Here is a 20,104-nt window from a genome sequence, read left to right as displayed (position 1 = left end):
GTTAGGGGGGGCAGTATGGTAGGGGGTAGGGGGGGCAGTATGGTAGGGGGTTAGGGGGGGCAGTATGGTAGGGGGTTAGGGGGGGCAGTATGGTAGGGGGGGGCAGTATGGTAGGGGGTTAGGGGGGGCAGTATGGTAGGGGTTAGGGGGGGCAGTATGGTAGGGTGTTAGGGGGCAGTATGGTAGGGGGTTAGGGGGGGCAGTATGGTAGGGGGTTAGGGGGGGCAGTATGGTAGGGGGTTAGGGGGGGCAGTATGGTAGGGGGGGCAGTATGGTAGGGGGGGCAGTATGGTAGGGGGTTAGGGGGGGCAGTATGGTAGGGGGGGCAGTATGGTAGGGGAGGCAGTATGGTAGGGGGGGCAGTATGGTAGGGGGTTAGGGGGGGCAGTATGGTAGGGGGGCAGTATGGTAGGGGGTTAGGGGGGGCAGTATGGTAGGGGGTTAGGGGGGCAGTATGGTAGGGGGTTAGGGGGGGCAGTATGGTAGGGGGGCAGTATGGTAGGGGGGCAGTATGGTAGGGGGGCAGTATGGTAGGGGGGCAGTATGGTAGGGGGTTAGGGGGGGCAGTATGGTAGGGGGGCAGTATGGTAGGGGGGCAGTATGGTAGGGGGGCAGTATGGTAGGGGGGTATCATAGCTTCTTCAGCCTGCTGTACAGCTCTCTCTTGCTGCGCTCCCCGGCCCAGGTCCTGCTCTTCAGTCGGAACTTTCTCAAGTCCTCTTTAAAGTCCTGGTGGTTCATGGATCGGTACCCCTGGGGCTCACACTGCATCTACACACACAGACACAGAGAGAGAGACCAGTTACAACCACTATCTGACAGACACACAGAGAGACAGACACACAGAGAGAGACCAGTTGCAACCACTATCTGACAGACACACAGAGAGAGAGACCAGTTGCAACCACTATCTGACAGAGAGAGAGACCAGTTGCAACCACTATCCGACAGACACACAGAGAGAGACCAGTTACAACCACTATCCAACAGACACAGAGAGACCAGTTGCAACCACTATCTGACAGACACAGAGAGAGAGACCAGTTGCAACCACTATCTGACAGACACACAGAGAGAGAGACCAGTTGCAACCACTATCTGACAGACACACAGAGAGAGAGACCAGTTGCAACCACTATCTGACAGACACACAGAGAGAGACCAGTTGCAACCACTATCCGACAGACACAGAGAGGGAGACCAGTTGCAACCACTATCTGACAGACACACAGAGAGAGACCAGTTGCAACCACTATCTAACAGACACACAGAGAGGGAGACCAGTTGCAACCACTATCTGACAGACACACAGAGAGAGAGACCAGTTGCAACCACTATCCGACAGACACACAGAGAGAGAGACCAGGTGCAACCACTATCTGACACACACAGAGAGAGAGACCAGTTACAACCACTATCCAACAGACACAGAGAGAGACCAGTTGCAACCACTATCTGACAGACACACAGAGAGGGAGACCAGTTGCAACCACTATCTGACAGACACACAGAGAGAGAGACCAGTTGCAACCACTATCTGACAGAGAGAGACCAGTTGCAACCACTATCTGACAGACACACAAAGAGAGAGACCAGTTGCAACCACTATCCGACAGACACACAGAGAGAGAGACCAGTTGCAACCACTATCTGATAGACACACAGAGAGGGAGACCAGTTGCAACCACTATCTGACAGACACACAGAGAGAGAGACCAGTTGCAACCACTATCCGACAGACACACAGAGAGAGAGACCAGGTGCAACCACTATCTGACACACACAGAGAGAGAGACCAGTTACAACCACTATCCAACAGACACAGAGAGAGACCAGTTGCAACCACTATCTGACAGACACACAGAGAGAGAGACCAGTTGCAACCACTATCTGACAGACACACAGAGAGGGAGACCAGTTGCAACCACTATCTGACAGACACACAGAGAGGGAGACCAGTTGCAACCACTATCTGACAGACACACAGAGAGAGAGACCAGTTGCAACCACTATCTGACAGAGAGAGAGACCAGTTGCAACCACTATCTGACAGACACACAAAGAGAGAGACCAGTTGCAACCACTATCCGACAGACACAGAGAGAGACCAGTTGCAACCACTATCTGACAGACACAGAGAGAGACCAGTTGCAACCACTATCTGACAGACACAGAGAGAGACCAGTTGCAACCACTATCTGACAGACACACAGAGAGAGAGACCAGTTGCAACCACTATCTGACAGACACACAGAGAGAGAGACCAGTTGCAACCATTATCCAACAGACAGAGAGGGAGACCAGTTGCAACCACTATCTGACAGACACACAGAGAGGGAGACCAGTTGCAACCACTATCTGACAGACACACAGAGAGAGACCAGTTGCAACCACTATCCGACAGACACAGAGAGGGAGACCAGTTGCAACCACTATCTGACAGACACACAGAGAGAGAGACCAGGTGCAACCACTATCTAACAGACACACAGAGAGGGAGACCAGTTGCAACCACTATCTGACAGACACACAGAGAGAGAGACCAGTTGCAACCACTATCCGACAGACACACAGAGAGAGAGACCAGGTGCAACCACTATCTGACACACACAGAGAGAGAGACCAGTTACAACCACTATCCAACAGACACAGAGAGAGACCAGTTGCAACCACTATCTGACAGACACACAGAGAGGGAGACCAGTTGCAACCACTATCTGACAGACACACAGAGAGAGAGACCAGTTGCAACCACTATCTGACAGAGAGAGACCAGTTGCAACCACTATCTGACAGACACACAAAGAGAGAGACCAGTTGCAACCACTATCCGACAGACACACAGAGAGAGAGACCAGTTGCAACCATTATCCAACAGACAGAGAGGGAGACCAGTTGCAACCACTATCTGACAGACACACAGAGAGAGAGACCAGTTGCAACCACTATCCGACAGACACACAGAGAGAGAGACCAGTTGCAACCATTATCCAACAGACAGAGAGGGAGACCAGTTGCAACCACTATCTGACAGACACACAGAGAGAGAGACCAGTTGCAACCACTATCCGACAGACACACAGAGAGAGAGACCAGGTGCAACCACTATCTGACACACACAGAGAGAGAGACCAGTTACAACCACTATCCAACAGACACAGAGAGAGACCAGTTGCAACCACTATCTGACAGACACACAGAGAGAGAGACCAGTTGCAACCACTATCTGACAGACACACAGAGAGGGAGACCAGTTGCAACCACTATCTGACAGACACACAGAGAGGGAGACCAGTTGCAACCACTATCTGACAGACACACAGAGAGAGAGACCAGTTGCAACCACTATCTGACAGAGAGAGAGACCAGTTGCAACCACTATCTGACAGACACACAAAGAGAGAGACCAGTTGCAACCACTATCCGACAGACACAGAGAGAGACCAGTTGCAACCACTATCTGACAGACACAGAGAGAGACCAGTTGCAACCACTATCTGACAGACACAGAGAGAGACCAGTTGCAACCACTATCTGACAGACACACAGAGAGAGAGACCAGTTGCAACCACTATCTGACAGACACACAGAGAGAGAGACCAGTTGCAACCATTATCCAACAGACAGAGAGGGAGACCAGTTGCAACCACTATCTGACAGACACACAGAGAGGGAGACCAGTTGCAACCACTATCTGACAGACACACAGAGAGAGAGACCAGTTGCAACCACTATCTGACAGACACACAGAGAGAGAGACCAGTTGCAACCACTATCTGACAGACACAGAGAGAGACCAGTTGCAACCACTATCCAACAGACACAGAGAGAGAGACCAGTTGCAACCACTATCTAACAGACACAGAGAGAGACCAGTTGCAACCACTATCTAACAGACACAGAGAGACCAGTTGCAACCACTATCTGACAGACACACAGAGAGAGACCAGTTGCAACCACTATCTGACAGACACACAGAGAGGGAGACCAGTTGCAACCACTATCCGACAGACACACAGAGACCAGTTGCAACCACTATCTGACAGACACACAGAGAGAGACCAGTTGCAACCACTATCTGACAGACACACAGAGAGGGAGACCAGTTGCAACCACTATCTGACAGACACACAGAGAGGGAGACCAGTTGCAACCACTATCTGACAGACACACAGAGAGGGAGACCAGTTGCAACCACTATCTGACAGACACACAGAGAGAGAGACCAGTTGCAACCACTATCTAACAGACACAGAGAGAGACCAGTTGCAACCACTATCTGACAGACACAGAGAGACCAGTTGCAACCACTATCTAACAGACACAGAGAGAGAGAGACCAGTTACAACCACTATCTGACAGACACACAGAGAGAGACCAGTTGCAACCACTATCTAACAGACACAGAGAGAGACCAGTTACAACCACTATCTAACAGACACACAGAGAGACCAGTTAAAACCACTCTAATAGGTTAGATCCACACTAGTAAAGGGATCTCCACTAATGCATTGTGAGTAAATAAATGTCTAGTAGCCAAACTCTGTATCCTAACTGAATGGCTTTTGTTAAAAATATTAAATGACCATTTCAATGAATTCACTTTTGATTATTTATTGATAAGGCCATCAAAATGTTTACATGTATGATTGTGGATTGTGTTTTACCTGGAAGTGAGGGAAGAACTCTTTGTAGCCCCCCTTGAGGATGTAGAGTTCTGGGTAGTGCAGGTTAGGGTACTCGTTCATCGTCCTGTCCCTCTCGCGTACGAAGCGACACATCCTGGGACCCCGCTCGGAAGAGAACTCACAGTGGAAGACGAGGAGGACCCTGCGGTCGGGGGAGAGGGGGGCGATGGGGCTGCGCAGGAGGTACTCCTCAACCTGTTCCTCCTGGTGGAGGTTCAGGGCTCCTTTGATGTGACCCCCGTCAAACTCATACGGGTAGCGACAGTCAATCACCATGATCCTCTCCACAAGATGGTCCAGCTGGCCGCTCAGAGCTGACACCATCTGAGGAACAGACGGGTTAGTCCCAGGTTCTGGTCATCCTTAACTACAATACAACACTTAGAGCAGGCCCATATGGACAAACACTCATATCGCCATCAATTTAACTATTTTGTGCGATAACAAATACGATTTAAAAAAAAAGTGAATGGACAGTTAGTTGACATTAGTGTCTGGGCTCTAGACAGTTTTTTCCAGTGCCATGTAGGACAACTGAGATGGTAGCCTATGATAAAACAAAATTCAGCCATTTCATCTAACATATCCAGGAAATGCATGATTTATATTTTGATGTGCAAACGGTCAAAATAGGATCCAGAATTAGAGATCTTGTCTCTTCAGAGAATTTGCTGACATCTGTGCATATTGGCCTATTGACTATTTTATTAAAATGTCCATGTCTCCCGTAATCTGGTTTTGGCTCCACCAATGGAGGGATCCCATTGAACAACGTTGCTGGCTATTCTGGCAATTGGTATATCCAACTCACCTCACAGGGTTCCTAGCCCATGTCCCCAGTTTATTTATTTTTGATTTATTTTACCAGGTAAGTTGACTGAGAACACATTCTCATTTACATTTACATTTTAGTCATTTAGCAGACGCTCTTATCGAGAGCGACTTACAGTTAGTGAATACATTATTATTATTATTATTATTATTTTTTAATACTGGCCCCCCGTGGGGGCAGCAACGACCTGGGCCCAGTTGGCAGTAAACGCACTCGTGGAAACAAAAAAATAACGTACTGCTATGTGATGGATATATTCTTTTTTTTTTGGGGATGCCTCTTCGCACCCACCCTCCTTCTGAATAGTCCACACGTCTGATGCAGTTTGGAACACGTGGCATAACCAATCGATTATCGCCACGTCCGATGCAGTTTGGAACACGTGGCATAACCAATCGATTATCGCCACGTCCGATGCAGTTTGGAACACGTGGCATAACCAATCGATTATCGCCACGTCCGATACAGTTTGGAACACGTGGCATAACCAATCGATTATCAAAACGTCCGATACAGTTTGGAACACGTGGCATAACCAATCGATTATCGCCACGTCTGATGCAGTTTGGAACACGTGGCATAACCAATCGATTATCGCCACGTCCGATACAGTTTGGAACACGTGGCATAACCAATCGATTATCGCCACGTCTGATGCAGTTTGGAACACGTGGCATAACCAATCGATTATCGCCACGTCTGATACAGTTTGGAACACGTGGCATAACCAATCGATTATCAAAACGTCCGATACAGTTTGGAACACGTGGCATAACCAATCGATTATCGCCACGTCTGATACAGTTTGGAACACGTGTCATAACCAATCGATTATCGCCACGGCTTTGCACATCCCGCCCCAAGCAGACACCAAAAATGCTCTCAAAAGATCTTCATTGGACCCTGAACAAACTGGAGACCGTTCATTGTCGCGGGGGACTTTAACAAAAGTAATTTGAGAACCGTGCTCCCGAATTACTATAAAAACAGACTGTCCAACGCAGAAGTTTTATGCTGGACATTTTACATTTTAGTCATTTAGCAGATGCTCTTATCCAGAGCAACACAGTTAGTGAGTGCATACATTTTTATACTGGCCCCCCGTGGGAAACGAACCCATAACCCTGGCATTGCAAGCGCCATGCTCTACCAACTGAGCTACAGGGGACACTGTGACACGGATAGAAGGCCATCTCCCTTTCGGCAAATCTGACCATGACTCCATTTTGCTCCCCCCGCCTACAAACAGTCTCAAGAGGGATGTTCTGGTGGTCAGGTCTGTACAACGCTTGTCTGACCAATCAGAATCCATGCTCCAAGACTTTTGATCATGTGGACTGGAATATATGTTCCAGTTGACTCAGTCATCGAATTCATAAAAAAAATGCATAGATGACCTGATACCGATTGGTGTCTTTCAAAACTAATCCGAATCAAAAACAGTGGATTGATAGCAGCCTTGTCTGAAAACAGAAGGAGAAAGATGCTGCTTATAAAAACGGCAGGGTGACCGGGGATAATAGTTTGGTTAAACAGTACAAATACGACCTACACAGATTGATCAAGATGGTGGAACACAAGTATAGAGACAAAGAGGAGGAGGAATTCAGGGGTCGGACACAAGGCGTTTGTGGTAGAAGCTCCTGACGATCACAGACTACAAAAAGAAACCCAGCAATGGACACCTACGCCGCCCTACCGGCTGAGTTAAACAGCTTTTTCTCAAGAGTCAGCACAATGCCCCTTAGCTGCCGAGGAGACAACGTGGCTACACTCACAGTCTCCACGGAGGACGTATGGAAGTCATTTAAACGTTTTAACCCTCACAAGGATTCCGGCCCAGACGGCATCCCTAGCCGTGCCTTCAGAGCATGTGCAGACCAGCTGGCTGTTGTGTTCTGACATGTTCAATCTCTCCCTAGCTCAGGCCTCTATCCCCACCTGCTTCAAGATGTCCGCCATCATCCCCCTGCCCAAGAAAGGGAACGTAACTGAACTACTACCGACTAGTAGCACTCACTTCTGTCATCATGAAGTGCTTTGATAGGCTAGTCAAAGACTATATCACCTCCTCCCTCCCCGACACGCTCGACCCTCTCCAATTCACCTACCGCTCGACCCTCTCCAATTCACCTACCGCTCGACCCTCTCCAATTCACCTACCGCCCCGACACTCCACCCTCTCCAATTCACCTACCGCCCGACAGATCCACGGACGACGCAATCGCCATTACACTGCACACTGCCCTTACCCACCTGGACAAGAGGAATGCTTATGTGAGGATGCTGTTCACGGACTACAGCTCGGCCTTCAATACCATAGTGCCCTCTAAGCTCTCTGCCCTGAACTCCTCCCTGTGCAACTGGGTCCTGGACTTCCTGACGGACCAGCCCCAGACGGTGAAGGTAGGCAACATTACCACCTCCACACTGACCCTCAACACAGGGAACCCACAAGGGTGCGTCCTCCACACTGACCCTCAACACAGGGGCCCCACAAGGGTGCGTCCTCCACACTGACCCTCAACACAGGGGCCCCACAAGGGTGCGTCCTCCACACTGACCCTCAACACAGGGGCCCCACAAGGGTGCGTCCTCCACACTGACCCTCAACACAGGAGCCCCACAAGGGTGCGTCCTCAGTCCCCTCCTGTCCTCCTGTATATACCCACGATTGCATGGCCTCACAGAGTTACTGGTGACAAGAACTCAATATTAACTGGTGAGAAATAAATGACACTCTCAGAAAGCTCGCCATGACACACTCTCAGAAAGCTCGCCATGACACACTCTCAGAAAGCGCGCCGTTATACACTCTCAGAAAGCTCGCCATGACACACTCTCAGAGCGGAGACTAACTACAACAGTAGTTCATTGAAAGCTGTCTTTTTTTACCAATAGCATTTTGAGCAACGGTCAGATGCTTGTGCTTCTCAGAATGCATCTCTCCCTCCTCCGTGTCACAGTGGGGAGAGGGAGGGAGGGAGAGTCCGCAGCCGACAGCCAAACAGAGACAGGCAGATTCTTTCATAGCAGGATTCAACATAATGCGTAGGCTGTTACTGTTGACCAAGTAATGGTTCTAGAACAATCTACTGGAACGCTGTGTAGCAAAAGCCCCAAGAATTACAGACGGAAGCAAAATGCGTTGGTAAGAGGAAGGCAATGTCGGTGTGGTTACCTTTGGGGTCATCATCCCAGTTTAGCTACTAAAACCTCTATTGGATTAATGTTTGATTAACTTCTTGTTCGACTAGGATAGAACTTCCCTAATATTTGACTACCGTACGATATATTGCTAGAGGCCTTATAAAAGTTAGTTCAAGGAGTGTTTACTAGTCAAATAAACTGAAGGGGCTTGGCAGGCTGGAGGTTGTGAGGAGAGAAGACTGGGGGCCTTGGTCAAAAGTAGTGCACTAAATAGGGAATAATCGGGGGCCATTTGAGACGCATGCTGTATCTCACCATCTCAGGAGTGATGTATTTCAGGTCCTGATGTTTGCCCTCCACGGTGGATAGGACAAAAGGTTTGGTGAAATCTCCAATCAGCTCCTTGTCCTGGTCAGACTCACTAGTGTCCAGCAGCTTCTCAATCTCTGTGTGGTTACAGAACGACTTGGAAGGAGAGAGAGAGAGAGAGAAGGAACAGTTAGATCTCTGTGTGGTTACAAAATGACAGAGAGGAGAGAGGACATTGAGCAGGGAGTACCAGGACCAGTTGACTGTAAGGGGAGACATTGATCAGGTACCTACCATCTTTCTGGGAGAGCAGTCATCCTGGTCTACGGTGGTGATGTGCGTTTCCGCCAGGCTGCGTCGCCTCTTCACCCTGACAGGCGTGTTCTCATCCCGGGGACGCTCGGGACGCTTGAGGGGGGCGCGGCCCAACTGACTGGGCATGGAGGGGGAGCGGAACAGACCCCGCGGACGACAACCAACCACCATCTGAAGAGGGTGAGATTAGGAAGAGATTAGATTGGTCTGCAATTATAAAAACTATGGACATCTGCAGCAACCAAATCTAAAGGTAGCTCTACAGAGAAACCAAAAGTCTGCTGGACATTTTAAACCAAGGACAAGACAGATGGTGTCACATCCACAGAACGCCACGCGGCCACGTCACTAGCAGAAGAGGTGATGCCTCCTACCGAGTCTGCTGCGGTGATGTCCCTCACTAGTGGAGCAGTGAGCAGGCTGGCCATCCCCAAGGGCATGTCACACTCCGTCTCTTCACAGTCATCCAGAACGTCAAGGAAACCATCATCATCATCCTCATTAAGGGAGCAGGTCAGGGAGGAGCGGCGCAGAAACATGGGGCTGCTGTCATCCAATGAGTTGAGGCGCTGCGACGAGGGCGGGGACAGCTAGAGGTGAAAGGGAGGAGAAGAAGGCTTAGCTTTCATTTTTTTTTAAATCACTCACAACTACAACAACATCTGGTCCACTGTAATGTGTTGACGTGTGTGAAGGGCTAAGGGGTGTGTCAGTCACTCTCTGTACTACCCACCATGAGTGCTGGGGCAGAGTTGGGCCGACGGGCAAAGTCCTTGTTCTGGCCTCCTCCACTATGGAAGGACCTCGTACGGCAGCGCGACGCGGGCTTGGAGGGCTTCTTAAACTCAAACCCCTCCCCCTGGTTCTCCTTGTTGCCCTGTCCGCCATGCCCAGAGGAGGCTGCTGTATCCTGGACTGAGCCGTAGTGTCCGAAGGCCCCGTAGCGCCGCTGCTGGCTCTCTGGGTCCCGGCTCTCTGGGTCCCGGCTCTTCAGAGCCGGACTGGAGCCTAGCAGCAGCGGTAGAGAGTTGATTCTTCGGATTGGCATTTTACTGTCAAGAGAAGAATCTAGTTGGAACGGTGGATGGACACACTAGATCAATAAATGAGATGAGATGTTCTGCGTTAATGATCCCAACAACTCCCCGAAGAGCAACATAGATAGGTTGAGTAGGAAAAAATAAAACCGTTGATTATTGGTTGTTGGCAGGTCACTGAACTACCCAGGTCCTTCTCCTTGAAACCAAGAGAGTAGAGCAGCAGAGGGTGGCACTAGCTACATTACTTACTCATTGCCAACTCTCCCAGACTGCAGAAAGGCCTTCTCAAACCTGCAGGAGAACAAAAGACAAAACCATTCAGTGAGAGAATTATAGTGGAGAAACTTCTGAACCAGTGAGGGGGTGACGGAGCCAAGCAAGATCCCACCTAGGTAGGCGGTCCCAAATGACACCCTATTCTCCGGCCCTGGTAAAAACAGTAGATAAGGAACAGGGTGCCAGTTGGGTTGCATCATAGCTTACGGTCTGTCTAGTCGGGTTTATAAAAATGTGCAATGAGCATAAAATGACTCATTTATAATAGGAATTGGCAACTCATTCTCATTCTGATAAATAAGCATCTTATCCAAGGTAGGCGACTTGATTTCAACATCTAAATAAAGCGAACCGGTTATGTTGTTCAAACAGTTGGGAGACGGACAGGAGTGTGTGTTCATAACAGTTCAACTGTTCTACCTCGTTAGCAAGCAAATAGATCCACGTTTGCTAGACTTTAAATATGAAGATTAGCCGGCTACTCACTAGCACGTGGACTTTATGCTTGAGAGATTGATTATGAGACCTGTGTTCATGTTCTATAATGTCTGCTACCAGAAGTTGGTCACTATTGGTGAATGTGGTTCTGGTCAAATGTGTAACAAAAAAATTTCATAGGACAGGCTTGAAAGCCAGATCAGTGATTCGTGAAAAAAAAAAAAAAGCAAGTTAAACAATTTTGATAAAATAATTACATTATTAGTGGGTCTTACAGTTGTAGAGTTAGCCTAGGTATAATTTCGCACGCCCTGAATTCATTAGATTATTGCAGACTGTTTGAAATGCAGTGTATTGACCTTAACATTGTGCAACAAAGCTTAGAGAAAACATGATTTAAAAATATATATTGTGAATCACCCATACGAATGAATTATTTTTTGATATTTTTTAAGATATCTTGCCTTCAGAAAGTATTCAAACCCCTTGACCTTATCCACATTTTGTTGTGTTGAAGCCTGATTTTTTTATTTTTTAAAATCTCACCCATCTAAACACAATACCCCCATAATGACACGGTGAAACTACAGAAATCTCATTTACACAAGTATTCAACCCCCTGAGTAAATACATGTTAGCATTGATTACAGCTGTGAGTCTTTCTGGGTAAGTCTAAGGGTGTTCACATATAGTCCTCTTTAAAAAGAAACCCATCTCAGTTCTCTTTAAAGTGTATTCACACTGCCCTCTGCTTTGAATGAGGACTCAACTCTTTTGCCAGTTTTTACAAAGTGCAGGACAAGCCATTCCGTGTCATCGGACAGCTAGATACAGTTGAAGTCGGAAGTTTACATACATCTTAGCCAAATACATTTAAACTCAGTTTTTCACAATTCCTGACATTTAATTCTAGTAAAAATTCCCTGTTTTAGGTCAGTTAGGATCACCACTTTATTTTAAGAATGTGAAAATGTCAGAATAATAGTAGAGATAATTATTTCAGCTTTTATTTCTTTCATCACATTCCCAGTGGGTCAGAAGTTTACATACACTCAATTAGTATTTGGTAGCATTGTATTTAAATTGTTTAACTTGGGTCAAACGTGTCGGGTAGCCTTCCACAAGCTTCCCACAATAAGTTGGGTGAATTTTGGCTCATTCCTCCTGACAGAGCTGGTGTAACTGAGTCAGGTTTGTAGGCCTCCTTGCTCGCACACGATTTTTCAGTTCTGCCCACACATTTTCTATAGGATTGAGGTCAGGGCTTTGTGATGGCCACTCCAATACCTTGACTTTGTTGTCCTTAAGCCATTTTGCCACAACTTTGTAAGTATGCTTGGGGTCATTGTCCATTTGGAAGACCCATTTGCGACCAAGCTTTATCTTTGACTGATGTCTTGAGATGTTGCTTCAATATAAAATCGACACTTTTCCTTCCTCATGATGCCATCTATTTTGTGGAGTGCACCAGTCCCTCCTGCAGCAAAGCACCACCACAGCATGATGCTGCCACCCCCGTGCTTCACGGTTGGGATGGTGTTCTTCGGCTTGCAAGCGTCCCCCTTTTTCCTCCAAACATAACGATGGTCATTATGGCCAAAAAGTTGTATTGTTGTTTCATCAGACCAGAGGACATTTATCCAAAAAGTACAATCTTTGTCCCCATGTGCAGTTGCAAACCGTAGTCTGGCTTTTTTATGGCGGTTTTGGAGCAGTGCCTTCTTCCATGCTGAGCGGCCTTTCAGGTTATGTCGATATAGGACTCGTTTTACTGTGGATATACAGTGGGGGAAAAAAGTATTTAGTCAGCCACCAATTATGCAAGTTCTCCCACTTAAAAAGATGAGAGGCCTGTAATTTTCATCATAGGTACACATCAACTATGACCGACAAAATGAGGGAAAAAAATCCAGAAAATCACATTGTAGGATTTTTTAATGAATTTATTTGCAAATTATGGTGGAAAATAAGTATTTGGTCAATAACAAAAGTTTCTCAATACTTAGTTATATACCCTTTGTTGGCAATGACACAGGTCAAACGTTTTCTGTAAGTCTTCACAAGGTTTTCACACTGTTGCTGGTATTTTGGCCCATTCCTCCATGCAGATCTCCTCTAGAGCAGTGATGTTTTGGGGCTGTCGCTGGGCAACACAGACTTTCAACTCCCTCCAAAGATTTTCTATGGGGTTGAGATCTGGAGACTGGCTAGGCCACTCCAGGACCTTGAAATGCTTCTTACGAAGCCACTCCTTCGTTGCCCGGGCGGTGTGTTTGGGATCATTGTCATGCTGAAAGACCCAGCCACGTTTCATCTTCAATGCCCTTGCTGATGGAAGGAGGTTTTCACTCAAAATCTCACGATACATGGCCCCATTCATTCTTTCCTTTACACGGATCAGTCGTCCTGGTCCCTTTGCAGAAAAACAGCCCCAAAGCATGATGTTTCCACCCCCATGCTTCACAGTAGGTATGGTGTTCTTTGGATGCAACTCAGCATTCTTTGTCCTCCAAACACGACGAGTTGAGTTTTTACCAAAAAGTTCTATTTTGGTTTCATCTGACCATATGACATCATCCAAATGCACTCTAGCAAACTTCAGACGGGCCTGGACATGTACTGGCTTAAGCAGGGGGACACGTCTGGCACTGCAGGATTTGAGTCCCTGGCGGCGTAGTGTGTTACTGATGGTAGGCTTTGTTACTTTGGTCCCAGCTCTCTGCAGGTCATTCACTAGGTCCCCCCGTGTGGTTCTGGGATTTTTGCTCAACGTTCTTGTGATCATTTTGACCCCACGGGGTGAGATCTTGCGTGGAGCCCCAGATCGAGGGAGATTATCAGTGGTCTTGTATGTCTTCCATTTCCTAATAATTGCTCCCACAGTTGATTTCTTCAGACCAAGCTGCTTACCTATTGCAGATTCAGTCTTCCCAGCCTGGTGCAGGTCTACAATTTTGTTTCTGGTGTCCTTTGACAGCTCTTTGGTCTTGGCCATAGTGGAGTTTGAAGTGTGACTGTTTGAGGTTGTGGACAGGTGTCTTTTATACTGATAACAAGTTCAAACAGGTGCCATTAATACAGGTAACGAGTGGAGGACAGAGGAGCCTCTTAAAGAAGAAGTTACAGGTCTGTGAGAGCTAGAAATCTTGCTTGTTTGTAGGTGACCAAATACTTATTTTCCACCATAATTTGCAAATAAATTCAAAAAAAATCCTACAATGTGATTTTCTGGATTTTTTCCCCTCAATTTGTCTGTCATAGTTGACGTGTACCTATGATGAAAATTACAGGCCTCTCGTCTTTTTAAGTGGGAGAACTTGCACAATTGGTGGCTGACTAAATACTTTTCCCCCCCACTGTAGATACTTTTGTACCTGTTTCCTCCAGCATCTTCACAAGGTCCTTTGCTGTTGTTCTGGGATTGATTTGCACTTTAAAACCAAAGTACGTTCATCTCTAGGAGACAGAACGCGTCTCCTTCCTGAGCGGTATGACAGCTGCGTGGTCCCATGGTGTTTATACTTACGTACTATTATTTGTACAGATGAACGTGGTACCTTCAGGCGTTTGGAAATTGCTCCCAAGGATGAACCAGACTTGTGGAGGTCTACAATTTTTTTCCGGAGGTCTTGGCTGATTTATTTTGATTTTCCCATGATGTCAAGCAAAGAGGCACTGAGTTTGAAGGTAGGCCTTGAAATACATCCACAGGTACACCTCCAATTGAGTCAAATGATGTCAATTAGCCTATCAGAAGCTTCTAAAGCCATTACATAATTTTCTGGAATTTTCCAAGCTGTTTAAAAGGCAGTCAACTTATTGTATGTAAACTTCTGACCCACTGGAAGTGTGATACAGTAAATTATAAGTGAAATAATCTGTAAACAATTGTTGGAAAAATGACTTGTGTCAAGCAAAGTAGATGTCCTAACAGACTTGCCAAAACTATTGTTTGTTAACAAGAAATTTGTGGAGTGGTTGAAAAACGAGTTTTAAATGACTCCAACCTAAGTGTATGTAAACTTCCGACTTCAACTGTATACCTACTTACATTTTGGAAGCGAATAGATTGCATTTGGGGCGGCAGGTAGCTTAGTGGTTAAGAGCGTTGTGCCAGTAACCGAAAGGTCGCTGGTTCTAATCCCCGAGCCGACTAGGTGAAAAATCTGTCGATGTGCCCTTGAGCAAGGCACTTAACCCTAAATTGCTCCTGTAAGTCACTCTGGATAAGAGCGTCTGCTAAATGACCAATTTAAATGTATTCAATTTAAATGTATTTAGTTAAAATGATGAGGTAGAATAATTATAATCAGAAGATAATATTAACATGTAAATATTACTGGTAACAGAATAAATAGCAGAAGAATAACTGCAGATTTAATAATGCTGTAATTGAAAATAGTACACCCAATGTAGGCTACTGCTAGCATTCATTTTGTATCCTGTTGTGATTGTTGTGTGGTCCTCTGTAGCTCAATTGGCAGAGCATGGCGCTTGAAACGCCAAGGGTAGTGGGTTCGATCCCCGGGACCACCCACAGGTAAAAATGTATGCACACATGACTGTAAGTCGCTTTGGATAAAAGCGTCTGCCAAATGGCATATTATTATTATCACCAAATGTTGTCTTCTCACACTAGTCAAAGCCAATAATCAAATAAACAGCTTATGAAGCTAATGCTTGCATACTTTTTTTGTATGGGTGGTCCGGCAATCGAACCCACTATCCTGGCGTTGCAAGTGCCATGCATTAACCAAATGAGCTACAGAGGACCACAGTTGGTAGCTAAACTAGTGAAACAGACAAAGAGCCTTGCTGGCTCTATAGAGAGGGAGGGAGGGACAGAGGACGGACGGTGCTGAGGAGAAGGGTGGTCCCTCCTCGTTCTTTCTGCACCTGTATGCTAAATAAGCAGCGAGGAGAGGAGAGCTGAGTGTGGGGGGGGGGGGGGGGGGGGGGGGGGAGTACAGAAGACAGGGTCTGCTAATCTTCCGTATGCCTGCTGAAGTAACAACGCTACCCTCAGCCATTCTGCAAGGAGCCTTTGTTTGCAGAGTGGAGAACTGAGGGGGGCAGGAGGAGTGTGTCTGGTTCAATGGGGAGAAGGGGTGATTGAGTTTGTTCTCGTAAAGACTATAGGGGGCTTGGGGGTACGAGGTGCCCCCTATTCAATATCTCCGGCACAGAGACCGGCGACCCCTCCCCTTTACCATTCAAACCATAAGACAGACAGGCTATGAGTGTGCCAAAAAACAGGGGGGGGGGGGCTATCACTATTAAATCCCAACACCGGTTACCCCCCCCCGAAAATACTGCAGTGAGCCATTAAACAGCTGTACGGGAGCTGAATGAATGGCCTCAGAACAAATGCTGCAGCCAAGTGTTCAGAGACGTCAGCAGATGTCTGGATATTCACCCCGAGTGTGCCGAGACAGAGACCCCGCGAGAGACTACCCACAGATTATAGGCTAGAGCAGATAATGAAACAAACTATGTAGATAATGGCATCGATATGACAGAGATAACGTGTTAGCACAACACTTTAAAAGAACCACTTGGGAAAATGCAGCCGTTTCTAAACTTTGACAGGGCCCAGGTCCTGTGGACAAAATGTCTCTAGAAAAGCTCTCAAGTTACCTAACAAAGCCTTTCTCAAAAGTCCGGTAGATCAAATATCTACGAGGGTCTTCACACTTGCTAGACTTCTCGCGAAAATACCCTTGGCTACACATATAAAGCAACGTAAACTTGTCACGTCTCGACTGCTACTTCCGGGGGTAATTCACGACACTCGCCCAACAGCTGCCCCCTTCAAGCAGGGCAGTGTAAACAGAAATGTCTTGTTGCCCCAACAGTAAAAACTGTAATAGCATAGCAGTTTTTGAAACAACTCAAAAACGTAGAGACATTTCTTATTTTTGGCACTTGTTTTGAGTTACCTGAAATTGTAGCAATTTGCTTTTAACTCATGACAAAGTATATTGAGCAAATGAAGCCTGGTTTGTTCTAAGGTAACTTTAATACGGTACCTAGCGTAAGCCTAAGAGCTCCTATCTAGCTATGGTTCAGCTAAACATCAGCATTCAGCCAGCACCTTTGTGAGGATGCAGAAATTATTTAGTTTAGCTAGCTAATGTTACCTAGCTGTGTGGCCTATATTATAATATGACACTATGATAACGTTACTGTACTTTTATATATATATTAGTATGGGAGGGGTAGATGTTCATTATTGATATGCTAATGTTACTTGATCGTGAAGCATGTTGTTCGTTAGCAGGAGTTAGCTGTGCATTGTCAGCTAAGTTAATGTGTACGGACGAGAAAATAACCCATTTTAATTATCTGCACATGCTTGTGGATTGTTGCATTATTCAAGAGTGTAACATGGTTTGGTTTCATTATTTAATATTGTAATATGTTTTAGAAGAAAAGTTGCTTGGATTGTTGAGTAGTTAGTGCTTACTGGCTACTGTGATATTTATGGTCAATTCGAGCTGCGGACCAAGAACGTGGCATTGCCAGCCACCGCGAAGGGTAAGGCAAGGATGTAACGTGAATTGAAAAGTAGAAAACTCTTGTCACTCCATCTTACGTATTGGGAATAGGGCCTATTACATAACAGCACCTGTTTGCTTCAGTAATACAGGGCAACAGGAATGGTATTGCATCTTTATGGGGGTGCAATGAATCATTAGTTGAATTGAATGTAGATTGAACATCTTCAATCAGCCTCAACTCCTGTGATCAAAAGGAATGTTGCCCTATAATCATCTTATCTGCTTAATGAAAATGAACGAAGCATCAAGCTATGGAGCTTTACCAACGGCACAATGAAGCTTTACCAACGACACAATGACAGTAAGCACAACTGATGAGATGGACTAGCCAGCCGTGTTCAGTTGGAATATGAAGGGGGGGGTGGAGGAGAATAAGAGGGGGGGGGTGGAGGAGAATAAGAGGGGGGGTGGAGGAGAATAAGAGGGGGGGTGGAGGAGAATAAGAGGGGGGGGGTGGAGGGATAGTAGGGAGGAAGGAAAGGCAAGAGGGGGGGACGCAATGCTACCACAGAGAGACTGATTGGGACAGACAAGACTATCACTTACCTCTCCTCAACATCCATGGGTTCTATGGGGCTGGGGGAATCCATACCAAGACCTGGAGGAAGATGTAGAAACGAGTCTCAGTTAGCCGTTAGCTCATTGCACAGTTGTAACAGTTAAAATAGTAACAATGCAAATTCTGAACACATTTACACACACGCCTAAACTAAAAGGGTGCCACGGGAGTAAATATCCAATCCTGTACAGTTAGGCTTTTTGCCTGTCCCGTTCATAACATTTCAATCCTATCGTGTCCTGTACTGGCACCATGTCCCTCATGCTTTCAAGGTGGTCAAACTGCACAAGTAAAAAGAAGAGTGGAACTAAAAACAGAGGACATGACAAAATATAAGGCCTATATGGGATGAACAGAAAACGAATAAATAGTTCAAGTAGGAAGCTGGTGTTCCTATTGTCGCCATCTTATTTACACGTTTTGGGGTTAAACATTTGCAGCCATCTTATTATGTTGTCTTACCAGCATCAGACGAGCAGTCGGAGGCGAAGGAGGGAATCTTCAGAAGGGGCACATGTTGTTTCCTCTTGGGAGTATCACATTGTTGGCTGTAAAGCAATGGGGTACACAATCAGACACACTTTGCTAACATTCAGCAAGTTGGCCATTTTCATTGGCTTGAAACAAACAAGTGGTTAGCTAGCCAAGTTAGCAAGCTAACTAGCTAGCTGATATAGCTAGGGTAGCTAAATTTTTGTGTCATATTATCCAGAAAACTAGCCCAACGTTAGCTAGCTCATGGCGAACCCAACCAAGATTATCGTTCAGTTCACACCCAGTTAGCTAGTATGGAAACATAGCCAGCTAGCCAACATAGCAACACACGTTTTTATGATACTCTTACCTTCCAAGACCAGCTAGATTGTTCATGTTTAGGGCCAGATTAGTGACGGGTGACAGTACAGTTGTTGGTCCAGGAGAGAAGAGATTATCGGGCAGCGACAGCGAGGAAAGCCCGGGGATTCTGTCGGGCCTGTTGACCAAGTTAGCGGCGATAGAGCTGAAATCGCTTGTAACGTTTTTAAAATCCATTCTTACAAGCTTGCTCAAAAATCTATTTTGATATCTGTTCTGAGCGCCAAAAATCCTTGAACGTAGACAAATCGAAAGATCAAGGGAACAACTACTGTTACGCGTTAGCTAGCACCCAACTTAGGAATTTGCAGAATTAATGTGAAGAGCAATGAAGGCAAAAGTAACCATGGCACGCTGTTTGCAGACCCCGTCTTGCAAAAACAAAAGAAAATCGATAACAATCTTGTCTGGAAGTATATATTATTATATACTGTCAGAGAGCTGCATTGCAATGTACTCTCCCTGACAGACCGACTCGAGTTCTGAGAAAGAAAATGCAGCTGCCTCTATTTAGGTTCAAAATAGAAACTCCCGAGCGGCAATCATTTCGGCCAATCAGATGCGTCGTTACATCCTGTACGTCCAATCAAATACGTCGTTACATCCTGCACGTCCAATCAGAGGCGGTTCCCTTTTTTTACCCTTTGTCTGGCAGGAACATGGGGAGAGTTAGGGTCGTCTACGAACCAATCAAGTGCATCATAGAGGCATGGGTCATGACAGGTAGCCAATGAGATATTATTTATTTCGGGTGGGGGATGCAGAAAAAAAGAAAAGCGACATTTTTCCCGCGGAAGATTTGAAGCGCCTGCTGAAGAAGAACCACGTGACCAACACAGCCAATCGCACAGCAAGACCATTCATACAGCGAGCCACAGCTGTCTTCAGAATTACTATGAGCATTAATAATAAACGTTTTTTTTCTTCTTCCAATAAGTGATAGATAAAGAAATTACAGTTGATTGAATTACAATCTTCTTTACTGTATGAGGGCTATGTAACATTTTCTCCTCTCATAACTTTACAGTTACACCCAACAAGCCAAGGAAGTATAGAGACCCTTTAATTGATTAGAAAGGGTG

General features: G+C 46.3%; 1 protein-coding gene across 1 annotated transcript; it reads right to left on the bottom strand.

Moving 5' to 3' along the window:
- Nucleotides 1-630: 630 nt before the first annotated feature.
- LOC311102675 (M-phase inducer phosphatase 2-like) lies at nt 631-19,250 on the bottom strand (the record flags this gene model as incomplete). The annotated part of the gene is made up of 10 exons (XM_084144036.1): nt 19,012-19,250; nt 18,630-18,715; nt 18,155-18,206; nt 10,584-10,625; nt 10,028-10,346; nt 9,669-9,884; nt 9,274-9,465; nt 8,986-9,135; nt 4,668-5,012; nt 631-771 (listed from the first exon to the last, which is right to left on the bottom strand). The coding sequence occupies exons 1-10, from the start codon at nt 19,197-19,199 to the stop codon at nt 631-633; spliced, it is 1,731 nt and encodes a 576-aa protein (XP_084000162.1). The 5' UTR covers nt 19,200-19,250.
- Nucleotides 19,251-20,104: the final 854 nt, after the last annotated feature.

Source organism: Coregonus lavaretus, assembly GCF_964263955.1.
Source record: "Coregonus lavaretus genome assembly, chromosome: 27".
In the NCBI taxonomy this organism is placed as follows: Eukaryota; Metazoa; Chordata; class Actinopteri; order Salmoniformes; family Salmonidae; genus Coregonus; species Coregonus lavaretus.
This window is presented reverse-complemented; position numbering and strand designations above follow the sequence as displayed.